Source organism: Aquarana catesbeiana, linkage group LG04, assembly GCF_042186555.1.
Source record: "Aquarana catesbeiana isolate 2022-GZ linkage group LG04, ASM4218655v1, whole genome shotgun sequence".
Classification (NCBI taxonomy): domain Eukaryota; kingdom Metazoa; phylum Chordata; class Amphibia; order Anura; family Ranidae; genus Aquarana; species Aquarana catesbeiana.
In genome coordinates this window covers 221,206,326-221,233,942 of record NC_133327.1, presented here as the reverse complement: position 1 = coordinate 221,233,942, position 27,617 = coordinate 221,206,326, and the positions used below count along the sequence as shown (strand labels likewise).

Below are 27,617 nucleotides of genomic sequence, written 5' to 3'. Positions count from 1 at the left end.
TAGTGCAAGTGAACATACAAGGAGGCGGCTCATTTTACACATAACTGTGTCATTATTTGGTTGAATTACGATGTGAATTATTTTTCAGGACCTGACTGCCTTGGCAAAGGAGTTGAGAGAATTGCGTATCGAAGAGACAAACCGACCGATAAAGAAGGTGACTGACTACTCCTCATCTAGTGAGGAATCTGAGAGCAGTGAAGAAGAAGATGGCGAGAGTGAAAACCAGGATGGAACTGTGCCAGTTAGCGACATCCCTAGACTTATGTAAGTACAGCCTGCATCAGTAAACTGACATGCTTGTCTTTCAGTATTCATATATTAAGGAGAAACCGATGCCCTGGAACATTGCACTCATATTTCAATGTATATATTGATCTATTTTTACTGAAAACTGTAATTACTACTTCTCAGCCACTTCAGACCTGCTTGAATGTTTGAATCTGTTTGGTAGCTGTGGAAAAGTAGCCCCCATTTCTTAGTAACAACACAGATATGTAAGTTTTCAAACATTTTCATCCAAAGTCCACAGTCAACACAGGTACAATATCTGCTCTTATATGCGTACACGGTATGAATTTTGCACATTTCCGCCATCAACACAGACATTGTTGACGGGAATCAGCAATTGTCTTCTCCCGGCAGGGGGGAGGCAAGTGGAAAAAACTGACCCTGCCAGGGAAGAGAAGACAGTAATTATTGGTAGCAGCTGTAGCAGCTGCTAGGGATAGTCGCAAGAGAATCAGGCAGGCTGGTTGATCGATCAGCTTGGTACATTCAGCCTGCCCATTAACAGTTCAAATCTCAGCCGGTTCCTGCTGAACCAGCTGAGATTGGAACTGTGTATGGCTGGCCTTAGCATATAAGCATTAGTTATCGCAGAGCTGCTACAGGTGAATAGATTAGCAGTCTGGTAGTAGTACATTTCTAACAATGAAACTACATTACCCTCTGTATGTTTCACTGCACTTGTACGTTAATGTGTATGTTAATATTGTGTCATGCACAAACAAAGTTACGGGTATGTGCTGTCTGTTCATATCGCTCATTGGCTTCTCTAATATCACAGAGGCTAATTAGCTGTAGTATTTTCACCTAAGAGATCCACCCAACTTCTGTGTCCATTACACAAAGTCTCACTCTGACAGTTTGCCCTTTCATTTAGGTTACAGTACAGAGAATGGAGAAGGAGGATTAAGACTCCTGTCAGTGCAGGCGGTGGTGTGAGATGTCATAGAAGAGGTGACCTAAGTTAGATACTCTGGAAAGGAGAGGTCACCACTGAAAGCACAGAGAGATACAAGAAGAGAAGTTGGTGATTCTGTCTGCGTACCTCATAGTTTGAAACACAATTTTTATGAATTGAGGGTTTTTTTTGGATTGCGTAGAGAAGGCTTAGAACCTATTGCAGGTTTTTATTACTGTATTCTGTATGTCCATATTTGAAGCAATTAAAATCGCTTTATGATGACATGGGGTTATAGGGATGGGAAGTGATGAGAAGTCTATCCAACTAAGACAGAGTTTCCAACAAAAACATCTTTATTTTTTTTTTTAAGTTTTTATTTTTTAGTTTTTCTGTGTTCTCCTCGCTCAATGACATGTTTGTCACTGCAACAGAAAATTAATTGAAGGTTGCAAAAAATCCCAGACAGAAAGTCTAATGCCGCGTACACACGGTCGGACTTTTCGTCTACAAAAGTCCGACAGCCTGTCCGACAGACTTCCTGCGGACTTTCGGCGGACTTGCAGCAGACTTTCTAACGAACGGACTTGCCTACACACGACCACACAAAAGTCCGACGGATTCGTACGTGATGACGTACACCGGACTAAAATAAGGAAGTTCATAGCCAGTAGCCAATAGCTGCCCTAGCATGGGTTTTTGTCCGTCGGACTAGCACACAGACGAGCGGATTTCGGGGTCCGTCGTAGTTACGACGTAAAGATTTGAAGCATGTTTCAAATCTAAAGTCCGTCGGATTTGAGGCTGAAAAAGTCTGCTGAAAGTCCGGAGAAGCCCACACACGATCGGATTACCAGCCAGCTTTAGTCCGTCGGCGTCCGTTGGACTTTTGTAGACGAAAAGTCCGACCGTGTGTACGCGGCATTACCCTTATTTATTTTATCCAAAACGAAAAAACAAAAAAACAAAATCAAATGTCAGCTTAACTTTTTTTTTTTTTTCTAATAATGCTTCCTTATTTTTTGCTCAGCAAAGCTACTGTGTTACTGTTATATTACCTTTAAAATGTGCTTTTGTGCTGTATGTTTGATGTTGGCCCTTGTATAAGGCTTCAGTAAATGGTAAAGTGACTTCTCATATTGTTGCTTGAATGTAGACCAACAGGAGGATCTGGAAACAATGAGCCATATAATACAGGGACACAGGGTCTTGAAACCTCCCAGTCCGACACATTTAGAAGCATCTCCAGAGAAGGAACATTAATGGTCCGGGAGGTAAGCTGTTAAGACCTGCACTATGGCTAAAGACTAGTACAAAGGGTCATTTTCCTATCATTATAAAATGTATAAAGTTTTCCTAATAGATATGTTAGGCTCTGTATTGCTAATCCAGGTCCTTATATAGCTAGTAATTTTTAGTCACATGCAATTGGACTTGTTAGATATTATTTTATAGCTTCTACAAGCCATATCTTCTGTTCTAATGGGTGTCCAGTATATACTTTAGCATTCATAGTATATCCACAGAGGTAGCACAGACACTTTTTAATCCAGTTACCATAGAATGGGTAGATTTTCCAAGAACGGGATGTACATAATCCCATCCTTAGTGTCAGGAAATCTGCATAAGTGTTACTTTCTCTTATTACCTGGCTAAAAGTATGATTTGTTGTCAAATTGCTAGGGCAGAGATATTATATGTGGAAGACAAACTGTTCAGGGATGGTTGTTCCAGTTTGATATAGATGGCCTCTTTCACACCTCTTGCAAACCAGTTGTTCATGCTGTTCAAAATGTGCACCTCGTTGTAATTGAAAGAATGTTCTTGTTCTTATAGGTATAGGAAGACTGTTACATCTTGACCTGTAGAATTAGCCCTCCTATGTTGGGCTATTTGTTTGTTGAATTTTCTTTGTCTCTCTAATGTACAGGTCTTTGCATCCCTCACTACACTGTATTGAATATACCAAGTTTTGCTGGTGTTTGCATATTGGGTCTTTAGGGTGTCCAAGCATTTGTCTTAGTGTATGGGTGGGCTTAAAATTCTGGGGTATTTTAAACACTTCAGCTACATACAGAATGCTTATATTATTCTGTGTGTTCTACTTCACCCCTATGTTCGATGGTCCTGTGTTTTTTGCTTGTAGATGTTTTAATGAAAGTCCAGTCTGGGTAACCACAAAGAAGCATGGTAATGTTCAAATTATTGCTAAGTGATATAAGAACCCTGCTTTCTAGTGGGGTCAAGTTGAAAGAAGATGCTTTGGCACTGGTCAGGACCACCAGAACTCCAGATGGAGCTGTTCAGATTCTTCTACTGATATGTGCTTGTTATTAATGGAAGAGTCTATAACTGCGATATCTACCACATGAACATGTAAGGGTGCCACAGTAAAGTTCAGTCTCTTGGCTAAGACTTTCAAAACTTTTTTCAAACTAATGTCATACATTTTTCATCCCAAAGCATCAATAGTGAAATGGGTCTGTATCACCAGCTCATTTATTTGTTTTTGGGTTCTTTCTAAAATTATATTGGCACTCTGATCTTTTACTGTGGAACCCAACTTTTACTGTGGAACCCAAAAGTATGTACATGTCATCATCTGAGGTTGAAGCATAGATGGCTTCTGTAATCCACAAGTTTTCTTGCTATTCCTCATATTCCCACACCAGATTCAGAGTATATACCAAATCATTGCCAATATGTTTGTGAAGGTTCTCGTATCCAGGTCATGGTATAGCCAATAATCATAAACCATATTCAACTGGACTTGTTCTGTAATATTGAAGATGGTTTCTAGCTTCTACAAGAACCACTGGTTTAGTTCTAGTGAGTACAAGGAAGATGTCCTAGCATTTATATCCACACAGGTAGTGCAAGCACCTTTATTTAATCCCCATGAAATGTGTAGATGTTGATTGTCCAAGAACAAATTGGGAGGTGTGAAACTTATGGAACTACAAGCTTTTTGTGAACAAATAAAGTGGACAAATACATCAAGTTTATACAGGAAAAAACAGAATAACAAATTACCCTTTTTTGACCATGTGTCTTGGACACTGAGGTCTACAGGAAACCTACTTTCTCAGATCAATATCTGCTTTTTGACCCCCACCACCCACTGGATTACAAACTGGGGTTTTTAGAACTCTGCAACATCTGCCTGGGATGGCAACAACAAACTGAATCTAAAGACAAACAACACAGACATATCAGAAGTGTTTTGAAAGTTGATGGCTACCCAGGCTGGGATTTCGTTACAACAACCAAAAAGTCAAGCAAAAACAGGGGACCACTGATCAGATGGGAAAAGCAGAACACAGAATAATATATTTATCTTGTATGTAGATAGTGTTGGGAAAATTCAAAAGGATCTTTAACAAACATTGCATCTTAGTGTCCTTCAAGCCCACCAATGTACTGAGGCAAAAGCTTGTATATCCTAAAGACCCAACACCCAAACAAGCAAAATACTTTGGTATATGCAGGGTGGTGTAGTGACGAACGCAAAGATCTGTACATTAGAGGGAAGAAACAAAACACCCGACGTAGGAGGACAACTTCTACAGGTCGACTCAGCGGTCTTTCTGCAAATTACAGGGACAGGGAGGTACACATTCTGAACAGAGAGAACCACTGGTTCACAAAAGTAAAAAAGAAACAACCAACCCTGAACAGGAGTAGGAGGCTTTGACACATCTGTCCTCCACATTTAATGCCTTTTTATCATCTCAATGCCATCAATTTGACAGCAATTAACACCTTTAGCCATGTAAATTGAGGAATTAACACCCACGCAGACACCAGGGTTGGGAATATGTAACTAAAACAGGGAGGTATCACAACTTTCACACCTACCATCCAGTTATTGGACAATCAGAATGTTTTCATTCTATGGTGATTGGATCAAAGTGTCTGTGCTACCTCTGTGGATATAAATTCTGCGTTACAGATCAAGCCCAGAATTTGACTAAACACTACTAGCATTGTATAATATATTTATTATATGTTATATGATGTGGTATGGAGGGAAGGGGGGGGGGGGGGTTATATGCCATATCTTTACACCACAGATAGAATTAACTATAAAAAAGGCTGGGGCTTCATTTGTTGCCATTTTGCAGTAAACTTGGTATTCACTATTAAGCTAGACATAAAGAGATCACACATAAGCTGGGGTTTTTCATGGCCCTTACAACTGGGAGAAGTCTAAAGCTTACTTTTTCTTTTTTTGGTCATTGCAATGTATTTATGTTTTAGTAGGATGTAGAGAAGGTAGCCATTTTATGAGCTGAATCAATATTTATAGCCCCAAATTGTCTGGAATATTGAACAGGCTATACAACTGTCAGCTCTATGTGTTTATGGGTGACATGTATCCTAAAAAACAGGTGAGTAAATTAATATTAAAGTAAAAGTTAAACACCATGTAATAAAGTGAAAGATAGCAGTTATTAAAAGGAGGGTGTCAGTTGTTCTAATTTCTTTGAATATGTTACAGACCAAATATATATATATATATCTATATATATATATATATATATATATATATATATATATATATATATATATATATATATATATATATATATATATATATATATATAGATATATATATATCCATATATGTATATATATATATGTTCAGAATGGTGAGGTGTACGTTGGTCGAAGTAACAAGTGCAAACAATCAAGCCCTTCCAAAGGCTTATATTATAGGAAACGACAAAAAGGAATTGCTGCACAAAAAATGTTATAATGCAAAATATGATCAAAACATCCAAAGTATATGGACCATCATCGTAACAGTTTCAGGCTAATACAGATCACACCCTTCTTCAAAATATGGTGTTGTTTCATATATATATATATATATATATATATATATATATATATATACACATATACATACATACATACATATATGTTGTAAATTAAAAATGCTTTCAGAAATAGAAGTGTTAATAGTTTATTTTTGCCAATTAACAAAATGGATAAAATGAATGAAGAGAGATCCAAATCAAATCAATATTTGCGTGACCAGTCCTTTGCATTTAAAACAGCATCAATCCTTCTAGGTACACTTATGCTGCGTACACACGAGCGGACTTTACGGCAGACTTTGTCCTGCGGACTTTACGACGGACTTTATGAATGAATGGACTTGCCTACACACGATCAACCAAAGTCCGATGGATTCATACGTGATGACGTACGACCGGACTAAAACAAGGAAGTTCATAGCCAGTAGCCAATAGCTGCCCTAGCGTCGGTTTTTGTCCATCGGACTAGCATACAGACGAGCGGACTTTTCGACCGGACTCGAGTCTGTCGAAAAGATTTGAAATATGTTTCATTTCTAGGTTCGTCGAACTTTTGGGGAAAAAAAGTCCGCTGGAGCCCACGCACGATCGAATTGTCCGACGGACTCTGGTCCACCGAACCAAGTATGCCGTAAAGTCCGGTCGTGTGTACGCGGCATTACACACAGTTTTTGAAGGAACTCAGCAGGTAGCTTGTTCCAACCATCTTCGAGATCTAATCACAAATCTTCTGTGGTTGTAGGCTGCCTCAAATCCTTCTCTCTTCATGTAATCCCAGACATACCTTATGATGTTGGTAACTGGGCTCTGTGGGGGCCAAACCATCACTTTCAGGACTCTTTGTTCTTCTTTACGCTGAAAATAGTTCTGAATGATATTGACTGTATGGGGTCATTGTTCTGCTGCAGAATAAATTTGGGGCCAATCACATACCTCCCTGATGGTATGGCATGATGGATAAGTATCTGCCTGTATTACTTAGCATTGAGAGCACCATTAATCCCGACCAAATTGCCAACTCCATTTGCAGAAATGCAGCCCCAAAATTGCAAGGAACCCTCACCATGTTTCACTGTTGCTTGCAGTCATTCATTGTTGTAATGCTCTCCAGCCCTTTGGCAAACATGCAACTGTCTTTCACAACCTTACCTTAGTAGCAGAGTTTGGCTGTTCCTTCTAAGCCTCCTACACAGCTGTTTCAGTTAGTGACTGTGTTTCAACCTACATATGAAATTGATGATCATTAGCACCTGCTTGGTACAATTGGTTAATCCTACACCTGACTCTAATCTTACAAAATCCCTGACTTTGTGCAAATGTACAAAGTGTAAGAATTGATGCTGGTTTGAAGGCAAAGGTAGTCTCACTATTGATGTGATTTAGATTTTTTTTCTCTGTGCGTTCCCTTTGCACTTTGTAAATTGATAAATGTAAACAATTAAAACATATTTTTGACAGCATTCTTACTTTACAGTATTTATTCACAAATGCCTAAAACGTTTACACAGTACTGTGTATATACTGTGTGAGAGAGAGAGACATATCAAACAGTAAAGATGAATACACAGTAATGTAAACAAAGTTGAATATAATGTATTCTACTGTACAGGGAACCTTTTAGTAGATATGCTTACACTACTCTACTAGGTATTACTGATTTAAATGTGAATAGACATATAGTAAAAGAAAAAAGAAAAAACACCTGAATCATGCTATAAATTATTGAAATCTCAACCCAAATTGAGAATGCAATATATAAGACTAAATTGTGGAACTACATAAAATCATATGAACACATAAACTGTATTACATAAAAATCAGTGGTAAAGTGATCCGTGACTTGAGCAATTAGCAGATAAAGTCTCTAAACAAAGTGAAAAAATTGTCCACCCGTGCAAAAAAATGAACCAGCATAAAGTCCACACAAAGATGAATCTTCAACTGTTATATAACAGAAAGTTGTGTACTCCACCACCAGTGTAGAAGGGGTTACTCCTTACCAGACAGAGGTGATCCCCCATTACAGAGGATCATAGAAGGCATTTCAGCTGTGATGGCAAGTGTTTCCCGTGCTAGACTGCCGTTGTGCCTCAGATCGTCACATTAATCGTCAGATGGAAAGTATGGCATGTAACAAAGAAACTCTGATCGTGTAAAACCTTTAACAATTTTATTAGTATAAAAAAGATGCACACTTACAAACGTAGTTGTTAATCAAGGATAAAGTCCGCTGTGCCGGCCGAACACACATGGACAAACCCGTCCCGCTGAAAGTAAACACAGAGATGGAGGTGACGTCAGCGCGTCGTCCTGCTCCGCCCTGCGCGTTTTGTGGTAGGTCACGTCATCCAGGGGCATGGGCGGCATGCTGCGTCACCTCCCTAAGTACCAGAACCCCATAGCCAAGCCTCGCTCTGAACCGCGATCCACCAATAAGCATCCAAAATGCCCAAAATGGACCGCAAGGTCAGAAGCAAATGGCCAATGGGTATTAAAAATGTTACTGATAACAATAAAACTTATAATGAAATAAAATGATAAAAAAGAAATCAAATGCCTAATGTCACTCTGGTATTCCATATATCCCACCAAGATAGGACGTGAATAGACAAAGAAAACAGGTTGAAAATGAAAGGAACGGCACCCTTGTATGTCTCTCTAATATAAATATAAATCAATGGCCAGTAAGACTCGAGGGTGTACCTGTATGAATAAGGGGTACACTAGTGAGGTAACATGTCGATCTGAGTGTGAGAGTGGTGCTTACCAGTGTGCTCTCTTATCAAAATGTGAAAGACGCCAGATGGGAACAGAGGAGACTGACCATGCCAAAACCCCCACCTTAAATGCCCGGACGTCCACCGTAACCTCCACCCCCAACGTCATACAAACGTCGGTGAGGGGGACCGCCCAACCACGTCCGCCAAGGAGCGGTGGGACGCAGCAGAGGTCCCCGCCCAATGTCCGGCTGTTACTGTGGTCAAGAGGTGGGGACACCGCCGTATGCGGAAGTCTCCCACTATAGCACAAGGCATGACGCTGATGCACTGGTGGCTCCGCCCCCTCTGGAGTGGGGAGGCGGAGACAGCAGGGGAGAATGAAGGCAACCCCATTTGTGCATCGCAGCTCCCGGGGGAAATGGGCCGCCACCCCCAGAAGGGAGCCACACACATGGAGCCAGGTCCGCAGGTGGTAAAAGGGGTCACCTAGAGGAAGCCATGTCTAGATGTGGATGGGTAGTCAAAACAAATGTATGTGTTTATTTAAACTGGATCTAGGAGCAGCGACAGTTGTGGATTGTGGGTCCATTGGTGCTCTGAGCCCTTGTCCACAAATTTTAGGCTTGTTTTCAGTGGGCCGTTACATATATCTTTTTATTATGTATTTTATAAATTTATTTAATTTTAATTCTTATTATTTTTTATATATTTTAAAATTTATACTTTGTGGCACCAGTTATAGGCTTTTGAAATCTCCAAACAAAGGACTATAATGATTTTTTAACTTTTTTGGTTTGAACATAGTGTTTTTCATTCCTCAGTGAAATTTTGCTGTGCACTTTATGATCGTACCACTAGATGTCAGTATTTTTCATTATGGCTGTGGCTCCAATGGTTACTTTTTTCTGTTTCCGGTTTCAGATATCAGATTTGTTTCAAAACATCTTAATCCATTTATATTTAATAGATCAGTGAGAGAAGCTGGTTATTTGGATGTCGTTTACATATAATCACCAGTTATCAATTATATCAATGCCACATTTTAAATACTCCATATGTACCATCTCTAACATGCCGATAGCATTTCTGTTCAGACTTACGATCGATATGAATATGAATTTTACCAGCAACCTCCTTGATATATACATGGAAGGTCCTTTTTGAAATATAAAGGTCCTCATGAATAGCTTCAGTTTGATGGGGTTTATTAGCATTTTGATACCTTTGGTTGAACCCCTATTAGAGAGACATACAAGGGTGCCATTCCTTTCATTTTCAACCTGTTTTCTTTGTCTATTCACGTCCTATCTTGGTGGGATATATGGAATACCAGAGTGATATTAGACATTTGATTTCTTTTTTATCATTTTATTTCATTATAAGTTTTATTGTTATCAGTAACATTTTTAATACCCATTGGCCATTCGCTTCTGACCTTGTGGTCCATCTCAGGCATTTTGGATGCTTATTAGTGGATCACGGTTCAGAGCGAGGCTTGGCTATGGGGTTCCGGTACTTAGGGAGGTGACGCAGCACGCCGCCCGTGCCCCTGGATGACGTGACCTATCACGAAATGCGTAGGGCGGAGTAGGATGACGCGCTGACGTCACCTCAATCTCTGTGTTTACTTCCAGCAGGATGGGTTTGTTCGTGTGTGTTCGGCCGGCACAGCGGACTTTATGCTTGATTAACAACTACGTTTGTAAGTGTGCATCTTTTTTTTATATTGATAAAATTGTTAAAGGTTTTACACGATCGGAGTTTCTTCTATCTTTGTTACATGCCATACTTTCCATCTGACGATTAATGTGACGATCTGATGCACAATGGCAGTCTAGCACAGGTAATACTTGCCATCACAGCTGATATGCCTTCTATGATACTCTGTAATGGGGGATCATCTCTGTCTGGTAAGGCGTAACCCCTTCTACTCTGGTGGATTACACAACTTTCTGTTATATAACAGATGAATGTTCATCTTTGTGTGGACTTTATGCTGGTTAATTTTTTTGCACGGGTGGACAATTTTTTCACTTTATTTAGAGACTTTATCTGCTAATTGATCAAGTCACGGATCACATTACTGCTGATTTTTATGTAATACAGTTTGTGGTTATATGATTTTATGTAGTTCCACAATTTAGTCTTGGACATATTGTATTCTCAATTTGGGTTGAGATTTCAATAATTTATAGACATATAGTAAGTCATAGACGTTTATATGAGAATCAAATAATGAAATGTTTCTCTGATAATGTGATAAATAGTTACAAACTTGCACAAATATACATTAAATGTATATGAATAGCCTAAAGTCCTGTGCACCAGTGTGACATCAGTTCTGCCTTATTCTGTTAGGACTACATCTATTCCATATGGAAGATGTTTAGGCTTCTAAATGGACTTCTTTCTTGGAGAAAAAACAGTGTTAACATTCATTCAAAGAAAAACTGTACTGCAGGAATTATTTAGGCTACAATTTGATTAGTTAGCTTTTTCAAAAGGGAGGTCAGCAGCGGCAACAATAACCTGTGTATTTTATGTGGGATGGTGCATGTAGGAAATGAGGTTATGCAGCTGAGCAGTTAAGATTTCACAATCTCATATGAACCTTTATGAAATATAATTTCTGGGTCCCTGTTTAAAACTGGTCCTCTTGAACCATATTAAACCAATTTGTAGTACACATTCTTGCATAAAATCTCTTGGGCTTAATCAGTGGAGAAGCGCATAGAGCGAAGCTAAAGTGTTACCCATATCAACCAGTCATATCACTGAAAGTCAAGTCCCTGCTCATTGCCATATTGAGCAATCTGTGTGTATCCAATGTCCGATTACTTCTGGTGGACATTCTCTTTATACACACCTAGGAAAAATTGCAGTAGTTAATTATGTAGACTTTGATTTCAAGTTTTGGGACTATAGAACAGTGGGGTGTTCTTCTATTAATATTGAAGAAAGCAATATAAGCTTAAAAGAAGGCCTCTTGAGTTATGAACACAAGCAACATACAGTGTCTTGCAAAAGTATTCACCCTCTTGGCTTTTTACCTATTTTGTTACCTTACACCCTTTAGTTCAATGTTTTTTTAAGCTGAATTATATGTGATGGATCAGAACACAATAGTCTAAGTTGGTGAAGTAAAATTAGAAAAATATATTCATAAAACTATTTTCTGGAAATAAAAAACTGATAATTGGCATGTGCGTATGTATTCACCCCCTTTGTTATGAAGCCCATAAAAGCTCTGGTGCAACCATTTACCTTCAGAAGTCACATAATTAGTGAAATGATGTCCACCTGTGTGCAATCTAAGTGTCACATGATCTGTCATTACATATACACACCTTTTTGAAAGGCCCCAGAGGCTGCAACACCTAAGCAAGAGGCATCACTAACTAAACACTGCCATGAAGACTAAGGAACTTCTCCAAACAAGCAAGGGACAATGTTGTTAAAAAGTACAAGTCAGGGTTAGGTTATAAAAAAAATCCAAATCTTTGATAATCCATAGGAGCACCATCAAATCTATCATAACCAAATTAAAGAATATGGCACAACAGCAAACCTGCCAAGAGACGGCCACACACCAAAACTCACGGACCGGGCAAGGAGGGCATTAATCAGAGAGGCAGCACAGAGACCTAAGGAAAACTCTGGAGGAGCTGCAGAATTCCACAGCAGAGACTGGAGTATCTGTACATAGGATGACAATTAGCTGTATGCTCCATAGAGTTGGGCTTTATGTGTGATTTGAGGCTAGGACGAAAGTTCACCTACCAGCAGGACAATGACTTCAAACACACTGCTAAAGCAACACTTGAGTGGTTTAAGGGGAAACATGTAAATGTGTTGGAATGGCCTGGTCAAAGCCCAGACCTAAATCCAATAGAAAATCTGTGGTCAGACTTAAAGATTGTTGTTCACAAGCGCAAACCATCCAACTTGAAGGAGCTGGAGCAGAAGGAGGAATGGGCAAAAATCAAAGTGGTAAGATGTGGCAAGCTCATAGAGACTTCCAAAGTGACTTGGAGCTGTGATAGCCGCAGAAGGTGGCTCTACAAAGTATTGACTTTAGGGGGGTGAATAGTTATGCACATTGACTTTTTCTGTTATTTTGTCCTATTTGTTTTTTTTTTTTCTTCACAATAAAAAAAAAAAAATTCTGGGTATGTTCTGTAAAGTAAATGATGCAAATCCTCAAACAATCCATGTTAATTCCAGGTTGTGAGGCAACAAAACACGAAAAATGGCAAGGGGGGGTGAATACTTTTGCAAGGCAATGTACATACTGAAAAAAAAAATGATACCTGATGCTCAAATTCAAAAGCTTTATAAGAGAGGAAGTGTAAAAATGTTAGATAAACATTGAGATTCTTATCATGCTTCTTTTATTGATCTGGGCTATCACGGATCACTGAAAATTAGCTAGGATGTGAGTGAAAAATATCCTAGCATTCCCCCAGAACATTGATTTTTGAGTCTGGTTGTCTTGCATCCAGCGTTCAGAATCTTCCCCAATAAATCACTTCCTGCTTTTTACAAATGCAGAGCAAGTCCTAAGAGTTTCTTGGCAAACTGGCAAAATGACTGCTGAGAAATGTATAATAAATATTTTATTTTATCCGGGCTATGCTTCACTACACTACATATGCACATGTGGCAGCTGAGGGGGAACAGTGATTCATGCTCAGGTTTTCATTAAATAAATGTCAATCCTGGCAGTGCATGCAGGAAGAGATTCATGCAGAGCTGACATCAAAGATCATTTAATTCTTGCTCGATCCATAATTCTACCTGGGAAGCTTAGTATTTGGAAGGTTTCAATTATTATGCATATTGGAGATTGGAAGAAAACTGAAAATTACATTTGCTCTTACTTTACTATTAAAATTTGAAGTTTTAATATTAGTTGCGATGGAGGTGCATAAGAAGTAATATTTTATAGTGGAACCAATCTTATAGCTTTTTAGCGTACCAATTGTCCATAGTTCTATTACGAGTATTCTCAAAGCACTGGGCATTGCCTCTAAATAGAACCCTAAAAGGATCCATCTGAAGAAATAGAGGGTTGAGAACAAATCAGTGTTCTGATTCTTCTCTTGGGGGTGTACATTTCAGCTTGAGCTATTGATCTTTGTACATGTGTTTTTACAACAAAGGAGTAAGGAGCTGCTAATCAAATAAAAGAATACATAATTGTATATAATAGTTCATATTTACATAGATAAAAAAGAAAATATATATATATATTTTTTAATGTTATTTATTAAATTATTAACTAGAGGGTTCTCTCACTGCATTTTCCAGTGAGTCAGAGTTCCAGCTCCTAGACTTCCCTTATGAGAAGCATTGCAATGCACAACCATTGTGTAGCACTGCAAAGCAGATAGTGTTTCTGTAGTAATCAAATTATATACAAAAATCAAGGTATTTACATTAAAGTGGACCTTGCAGTAAACAGAATTGTCCACATAATATAGAAGGGCCCTTTTCCCCGTAATAAATAGAAGCAAGAAAGTAAAAAAGAAAGAGGAAAAAAACTGTAGGGAACTGGGTCAATTGAAAAAACTGTGACCAAAATAAAACTAAAAGCTAAAAAAATAAAAAATGTTAAATAATCAAAATAAAAAAATCAAAATGTGAATTTCAAAAATATGAATGCAAAAATAAATATAAATAATAAGAAATAAAGATATAAACATGCGGGGAAAAAAAAAAGTAATACAAAAAATAAATAAAAATATTGATAAAAGTAAATAGATGTTCTTTAACAAGATATCATAGTAACATAGGGTGAAAGACATCCCATGAGTAATAGGACCACAGCCCAAATATAAAAAAAAGGAAAAAAACTGTTGGTATTATAGGTATAAGGCCTCATGTACACTGCTGCTGGTAAACGGACGTTTAGGAGCAGTTGGACTTTTTTTCAGCTGCCTCTGAACTCTTCTCTAGGTTATCTTGTCAGTACATGTTCACAGGGTTGTTTATAGTCATTTCTAGGCAGTTGAGTTTAGAAGCATTTTTTGGAATGCAAAAAAATGGGTTCAGACGGATGTTCGAGGCAATTGAAACGCCAAATGCCTGTAAACGCTGCTAAACGCGGTAAGTCGTTCCATTTTTCTTTCTTTTCAAATGCCTCTAGACACAAACGCAGCTAAGCACGATTAAACGCTGCATTCAAACGTGGCTAAACAGACATTTTTGGATGCCAGTTACTAGCTATCAAGTTAAATCGTTCAGGAGAGGTTAAACAACATCCAGTGTACATGAAGCTTAAATAAACAGAAGGGAGAGTGAAGATGTCTGACACAAAACATGACATGGTGGAGAGGGCCTGATGTTAAATTGGAGCAAATTGTGGCGTAGAGTTAGGCACTGGGTGAACAGGAGTCACCCGAACCCCGAGAGGGGAACCCAAGAATAGGGTCCTCCCCAGTGGGGATCACGGGGACCCCAGTCGCCAGGTGCCCTGGGTGTCTGCACAGCCAAGCTGAAAGAAAACCCCAATCCCAGCAACTGTTGGTCTCTAAAACAATAAGATTTGCTGAATGTGTGACAAATGTTGAAAAAGTATGTAAGTTTAGGATAACTCAAAATCACTTTAAGCATAATGCATAAGTGTATTCTTGTGAAATTTGTGATTCTGCTGCTGATTTGGGGGGAGGGGTCCTGATATATTACACAGGCTTTGCTTTTTACTGTCAGGTTTGCTTTGAAGTGATCTCCTTCTGATGCATACAGTACTTGAAAAAAAAAATGCAATTTTAACTCTGCAACTGGGCTTTAAAGGAAAACAAAGATGTAATATTGCAGCTTACCAGTCCTTAAATGTTCAGGCTGCATTATTTATTTTTTTCTTTTAGGCTACATTTCAGAGTAGAAGGAAACTGAGAACAGGGTGCAATGACCTAGTGTATTAGCACGGATAATACATAAAATATACTCACAAGAAGTCAAAATTTCTTGGATCTATCAGGGGCCAACGGCAGAAGGTGACATTCAGCAACCCTCCATGGCCAGCAGCACGGTTGCGTGTGCACAAGGGACTGCGTCCTGGATTTCTGCGTGAAATGGCTCCCAGGCAACATCACTTTATATATAAAGAAGAAAGGAGGGCACACCGACCTTGTGCATTACCAAAGATAAAAAGTATTAAAAACTAAAACAGCAGTAGTCATACTCACAAACAAACATGTTAAAAAGGCTTGTCAGTACACCAGCAAATGGAACCATGTCTCTAGACACCTGCAACCTGGACCGGGTATTGAAATGGACCAGATGTCATCGCAAATGGCTAACACATTTCAAGGGAGGACCCTCTTCCTCAGAGCCAAAGCGTTGAACGACTGGCCCCCTCTGGTTACCTCTATATATATCCACATACACATGTCCAAGCAAACACCCACCAGATCCTACAATGCCCATCAGAGTGGACTCTACCCACTAAGTGGATCAATCGGAAGTGTATGCTATTATCCAACATCCTATATCCCTTCCCTGCCAGCATGGATGTGTCGCTAGCCCGTAACCAGAGGGGGCCAGTCGTTCACCGCTTTGGCTCCGATGAAGAGGGTCCTCCCTCAAAATAGCCATTTGTGATGCCATCTGGTCCCCTTCAATACCCGGTCCAGGTTGCAGGTGTCTAGAGACACGGTTCCATTTACTGGTGTACTGACAAGCCTTTTTAACACGTTTGTTTGTGAGTATGACTACTGCTGTTATAGTTTTTAATTGATTTTATCTTTGGTAATGCACAAGGTCGGTGCGCCCTCCTTTCTTCTTTATATGTTTCAGTTCTAAGGATACCCATTGTTCTGAGGAGGGTAGCAAGCACTGGCATTCCACCTTTTATCCAAAGGGTTGGCTGCACCACCTACCTATAGACTAAGCCCCCAATCACAGGAGATTGTGTTGTGTTGTTAGCATCACTTTATACAAAGGATTGTTGAATGCCATCTTCAGCTGCAGGCCCCTGATGGACACATTAAATTGTGGTTTCTTGTGAGTATATTTTATGTATTGTCAATTTTTTTTATCCGTGTTAATGCATCAGGTCATTGTGCCCTGTTGTTAGTTTCCTTTGACACAGTTTTCTGTTGTCTGTTTGCTGCACGACCTGCATGTCAAGAACTAGATTGTACCTATAATATTGCTTTGCAAATCTCTACCTATATTAGTCGAGCACGAGTCAGTTTTTTTTTTTTCTATGTGTTAAGAATATTTTAAGCAAGAAAAGACCTGTTTATTTTACAAGAATGTTGTGTCCTGAGCATCTCCTGTGACCTTAATAGAAAGCACAAACAAACATATTTTTCCTCTGTAAACTACCAGTCCTGTCAGCCCCTATGTCATCGCAATGAACAAAGACAGACATATTTAATGTCCAGCCTGGGTGGCAGCCATGGGGGCCCCCATAGATACAGTGGAGTGAGTGAGCTTAGCAGGGCTTTTTTTCTCAAACAATAGGTGCTGGAACTTAGCCACGGCCCCACAAAACCCCTCCCCCTACACACACCCTCCAAATCACATCAAATAGTGGGTGTGGTCAGTCAGATTTCACAAAAACAATAGGAGGGTCTTAAAGGGGCATTAAATACCAGGATTGCATTACAGTGCAGAGCTGTCACTTGTAAACACAGAAACCAGACTTCTGTGTTTACAAGTGATTGTGGTGAGCAGGCACCAAAGGGTCTGAGCCAGAGGTGGTGAGTTCCACCAAGTTCCCCCTGAAAAAAAGCCTTGGAGCTTAGCCACCCAGGGACAGGAACTGTGTTATTCACAGCATTACCATGTGAAAATTGAAGGCTATAACAGAAAACAAATAAAGCCACCACATCCTAAGGACTTGTAAGCTGTAGTATATTAAATGTTTGTTTTTGCATTTAGCAGCCAGGATACTATCATTTTTAGAAAGCGGTGAATTTATATATTTCTCCTGGCACAAGTTGCCTTTAGTGGTATGCTGTTTTAGTTTTGTTAAACATTTGTATACATTGCAAACCGTATACAAATATTTGGTTTCCTAGAAGGTGAACACTGGGAGGTTGATTTACTAAAGGCAAAATATACTGTGCACTGCAAATGCCCTTTAAGTGCATTTGCTGTGGATCTGAGGGGAAGCTCTGAAATGAGGGGAAGCTCTGCTGGTTTCTATCATCCAATCATATACAAACAAAAAAGATGTTTTTTTTTCCTTGCATGTATTTTTTGCAAAGTGAAGTTTTACCTCATTTACGAAGCTCTGGAGCAAGTGCTCTTGCAGCACACAGTATATTTGCCTTTAGTAAATCTCCCCCTATGTCTTGAAACAATTGCAAAGGAAGTATAAATGCTATTGTGAAGGAGATGCGGAGAAGATGCCTTTTTGTTGGGCAGGTTTGAATACTGGGTACATTTCTTTTGGGGCTTACAGGCAATATAGCTTTGAATATACAAAGATTGTAAAGCAGTACATTACTAAATTGCTTAGCCTTCTGGATAATACAGCTTGTCTATGTGTCTGTGTTTCTGAACTCTGCTACTGTTTGATATGCACGTTACTATACAGACATCTAACTGCCAATTAAGCTCTTGTAATGGAGTTGTCCATGTACTTTCCTTTGTGTGTCCGCAGACATCTGGAGATAAAAAACGCTCAGGCCATGCAGAAAGTAATGGTTTTGCCGGCCACATAAATCTTCCTGACTTAGTCCAGCAGAGCCACTCCCCGGTGGGTACTCCAACCGAGCCTATAGGGAGAGGTTCACCGCATGCACAGGAAGTGGAGACTGGGACTGAAGTAGGTGGTGGCAGTACCAAACTAACACTTCCGCTTACTGGATAACTGGTTACTAGTACTGACCGTGGTGCTACTTTATTTCTTTTCTCTTTATCTTTCCTTCGCTAACCCTGTTTTAGCACTGCAGATGCATGCATGTTAGGTTGTTTGCTGGTGAAGGGAGGATGTGTCTTTATAACTGCTTTTGGTACCCCAAAATTGAGCAAATTCTATTCTTCTCAGGTGCATGCTGTAGGGCCCTCCTTAATGCACCATTTGTTATTTGGCATAGCTGTATTCCAGAACAAAAACAATTGATGTGTGTGTGTGTGTGTGTGTATATATATATATATGTATATATATATATGTATATATGTGTATATATATATATATATATATATATATATATATATATATATAGGGATGCAATGGGCTATAGAAATACATCAACACAGCTAGTAATTAGAGTAATTAGTATAGTTTTGATACAAAAATAGCTTAGATTTTAATGTTGAGTTTACATTGCATTCTTTTTTTGTGATGCAGTTTATGAATGCCAAAAAAAAGTGTCAAGGATCCTAAAATGTTTTTTGTGGTCGCATTTTGCCTACTTTTTCCTAAAGTAGTTGATCTGTGGAATACATGCATTAGTATACAGCACCTAGTGAGAAAGGGTGGTATCAAATCCTGATAAAATTTGTAATCTTGTGTGTCTGCTGCATGCTGGTACCGGGGTAGTGAGATTGAATCCACTTCACTCTTGTCTATATTCCCATTGCACACATTCCTGGATCACTTGACTCATCTGTAGCGGGTGCTGTAGTGACTACATGCTGCACACTCGATATCACAGATCAATGCACATACTTATCAGCACACCATGGATCTTCAAATGCAATCCAAAGCTTTTATTGCAGAGAGATCACATCACAAAAGAACAAGTGCAATCTTTCAGAGCCGCGCAGGACCCCTTTGTCAGGCATGTGACCTTGCGCTGCTCCAAAACGTTGCACCTGTTTTAGTGATGTGATCTCTCTGTAATAAAAGCTTTGGACTGCATTTGAAGTTCCATGGTGTGCATTTGTGCATCAAATCCAATTCACTTTACTGGTGTGATGTCGCTAGTGCAAAACCAGCATTCAACTGACTTTTGCGTGACCAGATTTAAATTTCCTCCTCCCTGAGCAGAGTGAGGCATGGAGAGCCACTAAACTCTAGACTTTAGGTGTTGTGTACTTCTAGGATTAAGTATTTACTTGTAATGCATGTTTATTATTGATATAATTATGATTACTTTTTAAACTAATATAATTCTATACAGTATTTTTACCATAAGAATTACATTATCACTAATAATGCTGCTTATTGTCACATTAATATTATTACAGTTATTGTAAAATGTTTGTTTATAATGCACATGTTTGATTATTTTGTTTTATTTTTTTATTATGTTTTACCTCTTTTTAACCATTATAGTTTGGTGTAGGAAGTACAACAAAAGCCTCTTTTACACCATTTGTTGATACAAGAGTTTTCCAGACATCACCCACTGATAACGATGATGAAGAAGATGAAGATGATGATGATGAAGAGTCATCGGCAACAGGTATTGAGTTGATATGGTTTGTACGTGAACACTTTATTGCTCTTATGGTAGTGTACAGATAGGTGTATAGGTGATTTATTTCGGTTTATAATGTAAGTGTAAGGGTTTTATCCAGTACCATAGTACTAAGAGCAGTGCTGTGTGGTCACCCATAGCAGTCAATAACAGATCAACTAGCAATATACCAATTTTCAACTGGTAAAGCTTATATGTGTATTAGCTATGGACTACAACACAGTACTTCTACTTCTGATAGTTTAGTCCATATAATGCTAGGAAGAATTGACACAATGGCTGCTTCCTTTACTAATAAAATAAATTCATTAGAAAATATTAAATCCACCAAAGTAATACATTATGTGTGTCAGTTGGTCACATAATGTTCAGAATCACTAATTAATCTTTTCATTTCCTCTATGCTAGCCTTAAACTGGACCAGATTTCTTATATAAAGTATTTTCTTTTTTAATTTTGTAAATGGATGCAATGGCAAATGGTGGACCTCAAGCATGATGATGTTTCTGGCAAAGCATAGAAGCATTGTTGGGTTACACTCATAGTAATGTTTCTGAATAGAACTGCTTGGGACTAAGCTACACATCTTTACATTTTTTATTTTCAGAAATGGTCAGTTCACATATGGCTGTTAGCCTGATAACACACTTTCAATTTTATTGGAATGATCTCATTGTTATTGTAAACAAGGCATGGCTTACAACAGGGTACATTTTCTCAGGACCACTCTTGCTTTTACAGACAAAGACTGGATCTAAGTGGATGGCAGAACCTCCTCCAGTACTGACTCATAAAAAAACATCAGTACTTTAGATTCTTTACTTTAGATTACTTTAGTTATTTTAAGCTAAGTAAACATAAAAGCCATACAAGAAACTTATAGAGTGGACAAACCACCATGCTTGCCATCACCGCATTTTTCACTTAATCATCTAGTCAAAGCTGATGCTAATATATTTTGGGCTGCCCAATACTGATATCCCCTTGAAAAATAATTAGAAATGCCTTAACGGACAATTTAGTTTAATATCTTTTAAGTAAGTTGGCTAAAACTGAATGTCTTATTGAAAATATCCACGTTTTTTTTTTTTTTTTTTTTATGTCTGTGCCTTCTTTATTTCATTTTTTGATAAGAGTTGGGAAATGTTAAAGCTGATTTTCATGTTTTAGTTATTTTCTAAATATCGGCACTCTGTCCAACTTGAATTTGTTCTGGGAGCGGGACTGGAAGTCTACGTCCCACTGCCGGAACACAGTGTCATATGCTGTAATGTATGTAGCTAACAGCCACTGCATGTGTTAGTGAAGGAAATCATTCGTTTGGACCAGCTTGGTCCAAACAAACATTTTAAACTTTAATAAAACATGGAGATGAGCTTTAAAGCATCAATCGGGTTTGCATTGTTCAGAAACAGAAAAGTTATCTGCACACTTACCAGCTAGTCTGCAAAAAAACAAAAAACAAAATTACACTGTCTAACCATTTGCTTAAAAAAAAGAGCTTTATTTGCACAAATTTGCAAATACATGGTTTAGAAACTTGGTGAAAGATTAGATTGTATTGCTTTCTGTGTATAATCTGTCATACTGACAACCCCTCCACCCATTTCTTGCATGGTTAGGAAGGGAAGGAAAAACTCTATGTCAATGTGACAAACAAAAAAAACTGACATCAGTTTCAACTCTTCCCCACTCTGTCCAAAACATGTTACAAAATGGCCAGATTTTAAATAACTGTACACAATAATCTGTTGCATCCATTTTTTATTAATTAACTAGATCTGTGTTACAATCTTTCAGGTAACTTATATTTTTTAATCACTATTAAAACCCCCAGATCTGCTGGTCAGTCAGTGAACTTCTGTAATTAAAGCACTGAATAAATATTATTGTGTAAAACAAAGCAGCACCAGTTGTCATTCTTCCCAGCTTAAGGATATTAGGCCATTTTGATTTATTTATTTTATTTTGATGCTGCGCTTGAAGTTTTATTTCTTTACCTCCTTTCCCCTCTGAATGAGAATGTCTAATCATGAGTGGGTTAGCATCAGCTATTGCTATACTACATGCTTATCTGACAGAGGACTGTGGGAGATGTAGTTCAGCAACATCTGCAGCCCTCTCGAAGCAGTCCACCCCATGTATGAAATGTGAAATGCTGAGATTTGTCACAGAACACGCATGCTCCATTTTCTTATTCTTTTTTTGCTGAATGAAGAGAGTGTTTTTTTTAGCCCTGTTTACTAGCGAGCTGCTTAGACAAGAACAAGCCAAGCTGAATGAGGCCAGAAAAATATCAGTGGTAAACGTGAACCCTACCAATATTCGTCCTCACAGCGATACTCCAGAGATCCGGAAATACAAGAAACGCTTTAATTCTGAGATACTTTGTGCAGCATTATGGGGTAAGTCACCTTTTGTTTTGGGGAAAAGTACATTTTTGCTGCATTTTCCTTTTTGGAATGTTTAGCCTAATCCCCTATGAATTTTTATGCAGGTTGCCTTTTATATATTGGCAACACAACAGATTTTCTGGTTTGGTGTGGGAAAATTTTCATGAACCACAGTACTTTGTAAGTCACTGACCTAGAACAAGTATTCAAATTAGAAAGGCTACCACATGATGTCAGAACTCACAATCTATATACGTGTTTTGGGGAATGACTCAAATTATTCAAGCTTGCCTTTACATGAAAGCCAGGCAGTTAGCATTTTTTAAAGTACCCCAAGCTTAAAAGAAATATGTGGGCTGCCATTTGAAACTGCTAGCTTCTTGGCTGTGTCTGGCTTCAATACGTCTCAATTACAGACCCATGAAAAGCAAATGAAAATTGGTGAAAAGTAAAATGTTAGATGTTCTAAGCTGGGCATAAACAGATCGAAATTTGTCCAATTCAGCAGGGACTGGCCTGAATTTCAGTTCATTTGTTGCAACCCCCACTTGACAGAAATCAATCGTTAAATCGACTTCTGTCAAACAGGAATGTTGGAAAACTTTTCTTGATTTGTATATGCTGAAAGTGGAGAAACCTGCATAGAGAATACAATATCCTTACGGGGGGAGGAGGCTTCCTCCATCCACCTCACTTGTGTGGATGGAGAAATCTGTTTGTTTTTCTTTTGTTCAGTGAGCTGGCTGAAAACAAAAAAAATAACCGTTTATGCCCAGCATAACAGGCAGTCCACTAGCATTTTTAAAAGAGGCAGCCTGCACTGTCAGCTTACAAATTTCTCTTATTGTGGTGAAGATGAGGTGCGCTGCCCTATTAGGAGTATTGCACTTGATAGTTTGTGGCAGCTCTCTGGTGCAAAGAACCTTTTCGGATGGTCCTAGTGGAAACCTGTAGGGCAGGGATGCCCAACCTTTTGAGGAGCGCGGGCCACTTTATCGAATTGGTAACCAGTCTCGGGCGACAATGAGTGCAAAGGGGGATGGCAGGTCGGTGTCCACTCGGCATATGGAGAGCAGACACGGATGCAACCCGCTCTACCCTAAGGGCCCTCCGATCCGCCAAGACAGAAAGGGACAGATCCCCTTCTGTTTTTTTTTTTTTAAGGAGCTCGGATTGCAGATAGGTGGGTGTAAATGGACACAAGTCCGTTTACATCTGCCGCTCTATAGAGGTGAATGGAGAGTCTGTTTGAGTCCACCTGAAAAACAGACAGGTGGACCCGATCAGACCGATCATGTGAAAGGGGCCTAAGGCTGCTTTCATACTGATGCACAGCGGTTTACTTGCTCCTCAACTGACCTCAATCTTCACTTCTTCCTCTGGATTCCTGCAGCTGACTGGTACTGCTGGCTGGTACTGCCGGTGGGTACTACTGGCGGGTACTGTTGGCTGGTACTGGTACTGCTGGCTGGTGCTGGTACTGCTGGCTAGTACTGCTGGTGGGTACTGGTACTGCTGGCTGGTATGGTACTGCTGGTGGGTACTGCTGACTGGTACTGCTGGCTAGTACTGCTGGTGGGTACTGGTACTGCTGGCTGGTACTAGTATTGATGACTGGTACTGCTGGCTGGTACTGGTACTGCTGGCGGGTACTGCTGGCTGGTACTGGTACTGTTGGTTTATACTGCTGGCTTGTACTGATGACTGGTACGGATGGTGGGTACTGGTACTGCTGACGGGCACTTCTGGCTGGTACTGGTACTGCTGGTTTATGCTGCTGGCTGGTATGGATGGTGGGTACTGGTACTGCTGGCGGGTACTTCTGGCTGGTACTGGTACTGCTGGTTTATACTGCTGGATGGTACTGATGGTGGGTACTGGTACTGCTGGCAGGTACTTCTGGCGGGTATTGGTACTGATGACTGGTACTGCTGGTTGGTACTGGTACTGCAGGTTGATACTGGTACTGTTGGTTGGTACTGTTACTGCTGGCTGGTACTGGTACTGCTGGTTGGTACTGGTACTGCTGGTTGGTACTGGTACTGTTGGTTGGTACCAGTACTGCTGGCTGGTACTGGTACAGATACTGGTGGCTGGTACCGATACTGGTGGCTGCTGTCCCAGATCGCGGGTTCCTGTGTGCTGACCCGCCATCCCCGAGCATAATTGTGACAGAAGCATGCAGCTGCAGTAGAGAGCAGAGCTGATGCTTCCTGTCACAGGCAGAGTACGTTTGGTATCACTCCACCTGTGAAGGAGCCGGCATTATACAGGAAGCATCGGCTCTGCTTCCTCTAGCGGCGGCTCTGTTCTTCACACTAATGCTCGGAGAACCCACGATCTGGGCTTGCCAACCCGCCATCTCAGAGCAAGACATGGCGGGCCACATCGAGGGCGCCGCGGGCCAGCGGTTGGGCACACATGCTGTAGGGCATGTCAGGGAAGAAAGCATCAGTCCACTGGTGAAGTCCAGAAACTTTTATGTTTATTCAAGAGAAAAATTCAACCAATTTCGGGGGTTACAGGAAGCATACAATAGAAAATGTAGTCAATGACAGATTCAACAATACAATATTCGCCAATTAATGTTAACTACAGTATCAGTTTAGTGTTTTATAATACAGGTTGTAATTTTAGCAGACTAATTCTTGGTGACACATCCATTAATCTAATTTATAATAAATTATTTGTAAATTGACAACCTTCAAAGTAATATTTAAATAAAAAACAAATAATCTAATATAATAATATAATAAAAAGTAATATAATACTGTGGTCTAAAATAGTAAGAATTATAACATTAATAGCAATAATAATTCATTTAAACCAAAATACTGAAAACATGATTAAAACATGATGTGGTAAAGATTTATTGCCAAACATATATAAAATAATCTAGTAATCATTTGAAAATTATTAGGGAATCACTGCAACTAAACTCACCATAGCAAGAGCCTGGAAAACCCCGAACCTTAGTTTTGAAGCAATTAAAAATAGTGTGAATGATATCATGGTAAATGAGAAACTTACGGCCATATTGCTGGACACACATGATAAGTTCCTCAGGATATGGCAACCCTGGGTGACTTACAATCGCCCATCAAGATTTGATCTAATGCTCCTTTCCCTATAACAAGCCTCCGTTCCCCCCACCCCAGGGTCCTTCGCTCCTTTCCCTCCTTTCTACCCCCCTCCTTTCCCACTTTCAATTTTTCTCTCCTTCTCCTTATTCAGGCCCTCGGGCTTAATTCTACAATGACCGAAAATTTAATATAACACACAAATTATTACATTCAGAGGTATTTTATCCTCTTTGAGGTTATTCAATTTAATCTGATTTTATTACTGGTTCTTTTTGTTTTTCTTTATTTTATATTTTTATTTTTATTTTATTTTTTATTTATTTTTTTTATTTATTTATTTATTTATTTTCATGTAACGGTATGTATTGCAACAACATCTCGCTTTGTATTCTTTAGTTATTCATGTATGTTTGCATTCATATTAATACGTGCTGATACCATACCGCTACGCCAGTATACGCGGGATAAGGATATGCCTTGGTATGTCGCCTGGCCTCGGCTTTGAGCCCCCTGAGTCCAGGCTTAAATCTTTGAACAATAGCTCCACCCGCCGGATACCGGCAGCCTTATACCTGTTAATTCATGATGTATCCATCACTGTATTGTACTTTTCTGTTGATATATATTTTCAATAAAAACCTTTTGTACAAGAAAATTATTAGGGAAAAAATATATAGGGAAAACTTTTTTGGGACAGTATTTCCCTGATAAAGATTCTGGATGAATTGAAACGTGTTGGAGTTCAAATATTTGTCCTTTTGGTCATCTGTTGTGATGATATATCATGATACCAATATGATTGTGTATTTTTAATGTATCTACACTTGTAGGTGTGGTTTTTAATGTATGTACAATAAACTTTATATTTTAAACCTTTTTGTTGTGTGTCATCAAAGTCCCAACCAGTTACCCAAAAGTTTTTTCTGATATGTATTAGGGATAGGGGCACTTTGCAATTGCATCAGACCTATTTGAAAAAATATACAGGGATTGATTTACTAAAACTGGAGAGTGCTAAATCTGGTGCAGCTCTGCATGGTAGCCAATCAGCTTCTAACTTCAGCTTGTTGAATTAAGCTTTGACAATAACACCTGGAAGCTGATTGATTTCTTTGCAGAGCTGCACCAGATTTTACACTCTTCAGTTTTAGTAAATCAACCCCATCGTTTGAAAAAAGGTTAGTAAAAAGTTAACTGAAAACTCAAAGACTAAGGTCTGGACTAAACTGGACAAGCAGCATAGCAGTCAATCTATATGGGAATGGTAGTGAAATGTTAAATCCCAGCATATGTGCATCTGTGTGGGAACACAAATAACGTATAGTACAGAAAATAGTGACCAGTGGTTGTCTATATATTTGATTAAAAGAAACGAAGGAACAGTAGTATTAGCTATAAGTAATAATGAATGGAATTAAGTAACATTAGTAGATAATTGAGAAACTAGATAAGCATAGGAAGCCCTGTAGCCAGTGTGGGAGAAAAGGCAATATGCAGATATGGAAACTTACTGCAGAGTGCTGTGCTTGAGGGTTCTAGCGCAGGTTTGGCATCACTGGAACTAGGCTACATCAGGGCTTCAAATACAATTTTTTTTTATTGTAAAATCATTCTTGCCTAGGTGTATGCAGCATCGGACCAGTGCTGCATCTGTTCCCCGCTGGCTCTAACACTAAGAACTGAGCGCGATCAAACACCGTCGATCGCTCGTTCTCAGGGCTCCCTGAGCAGAGAGCTGGTAACTGTCAGTCACTGCTCTCTGCTCTGCCCCCTTCTCACTTACTGGAGCACTGGGCCGTGGAGGGAGCAGGAGCAGCTCTCTCGGGCTCTCAGTGGCTCCCTAAGTGACTGGCTCTGCGAAGTCAGCTGACAGAGCGCATGCGTTGGTGACATCACCGGCTACTACACAAGTAAATATCTCCTAAACATTGCATGCTTAGGAGTTATTTACTGTACCTACAGGTAAGCCTTATTATAGGCCTACTGTAGGTAAAACACAAACAAATGGACTTTACTACCACTTTATTT

The 27,617-nt window shown here is 39.3% G+C and overlaps 2 protein-coding genes across 21 annotated transcripts in view; both read left to right on the top strand.

The window, feature by feature from the left end:
• The window catches only part of EIF5A2 (eukaryotic translation initiation factor 5A2), a 568,757-nt gene that overhangs the window by 72,702 nt on the left and 468,438 nt on the right, over positions 1-27,617 (top strand). The gene's annotated exons all lie outside the window — the stretch shown is intronic.
• The window catches only part of TNIK (TRAF2 and NCK interacting kinase), a 451,082-nt gene that overhangs the window by 402,303 nt on the left and 21,162 nt on the right, over positions 1-27,617 (top strand). For 18 of the 20 annotated variants that reach the window (XM_073626212.1, XM_073626214.1, XM_073626204.1 and 15 more), the window contains 5 exons: positions 89-267; positions 2,343-2,460; positions 18,349-18,513; positions 19,969-20,098; positions 22,348-22,518. In XM_073626212.1, the coding sequence (XP_073482313.1) occupies positions 89-267; positions 2,343-2,460; positions 18,349-18,513; positions 19,969-20,098; positions 22,348-22,518 (763 nt within the window). The remainder of the gene's footprint in view (positions 1-88; positions 268-2,342; positions 2,461-18,348; positions 18,514-19,968; positions 20,099-22,347; positions 22,519-27,617) is intronic. The other 2 variants (XM_073626207.1, XM_073626216.1) reach the window with 2 other exon arrangements.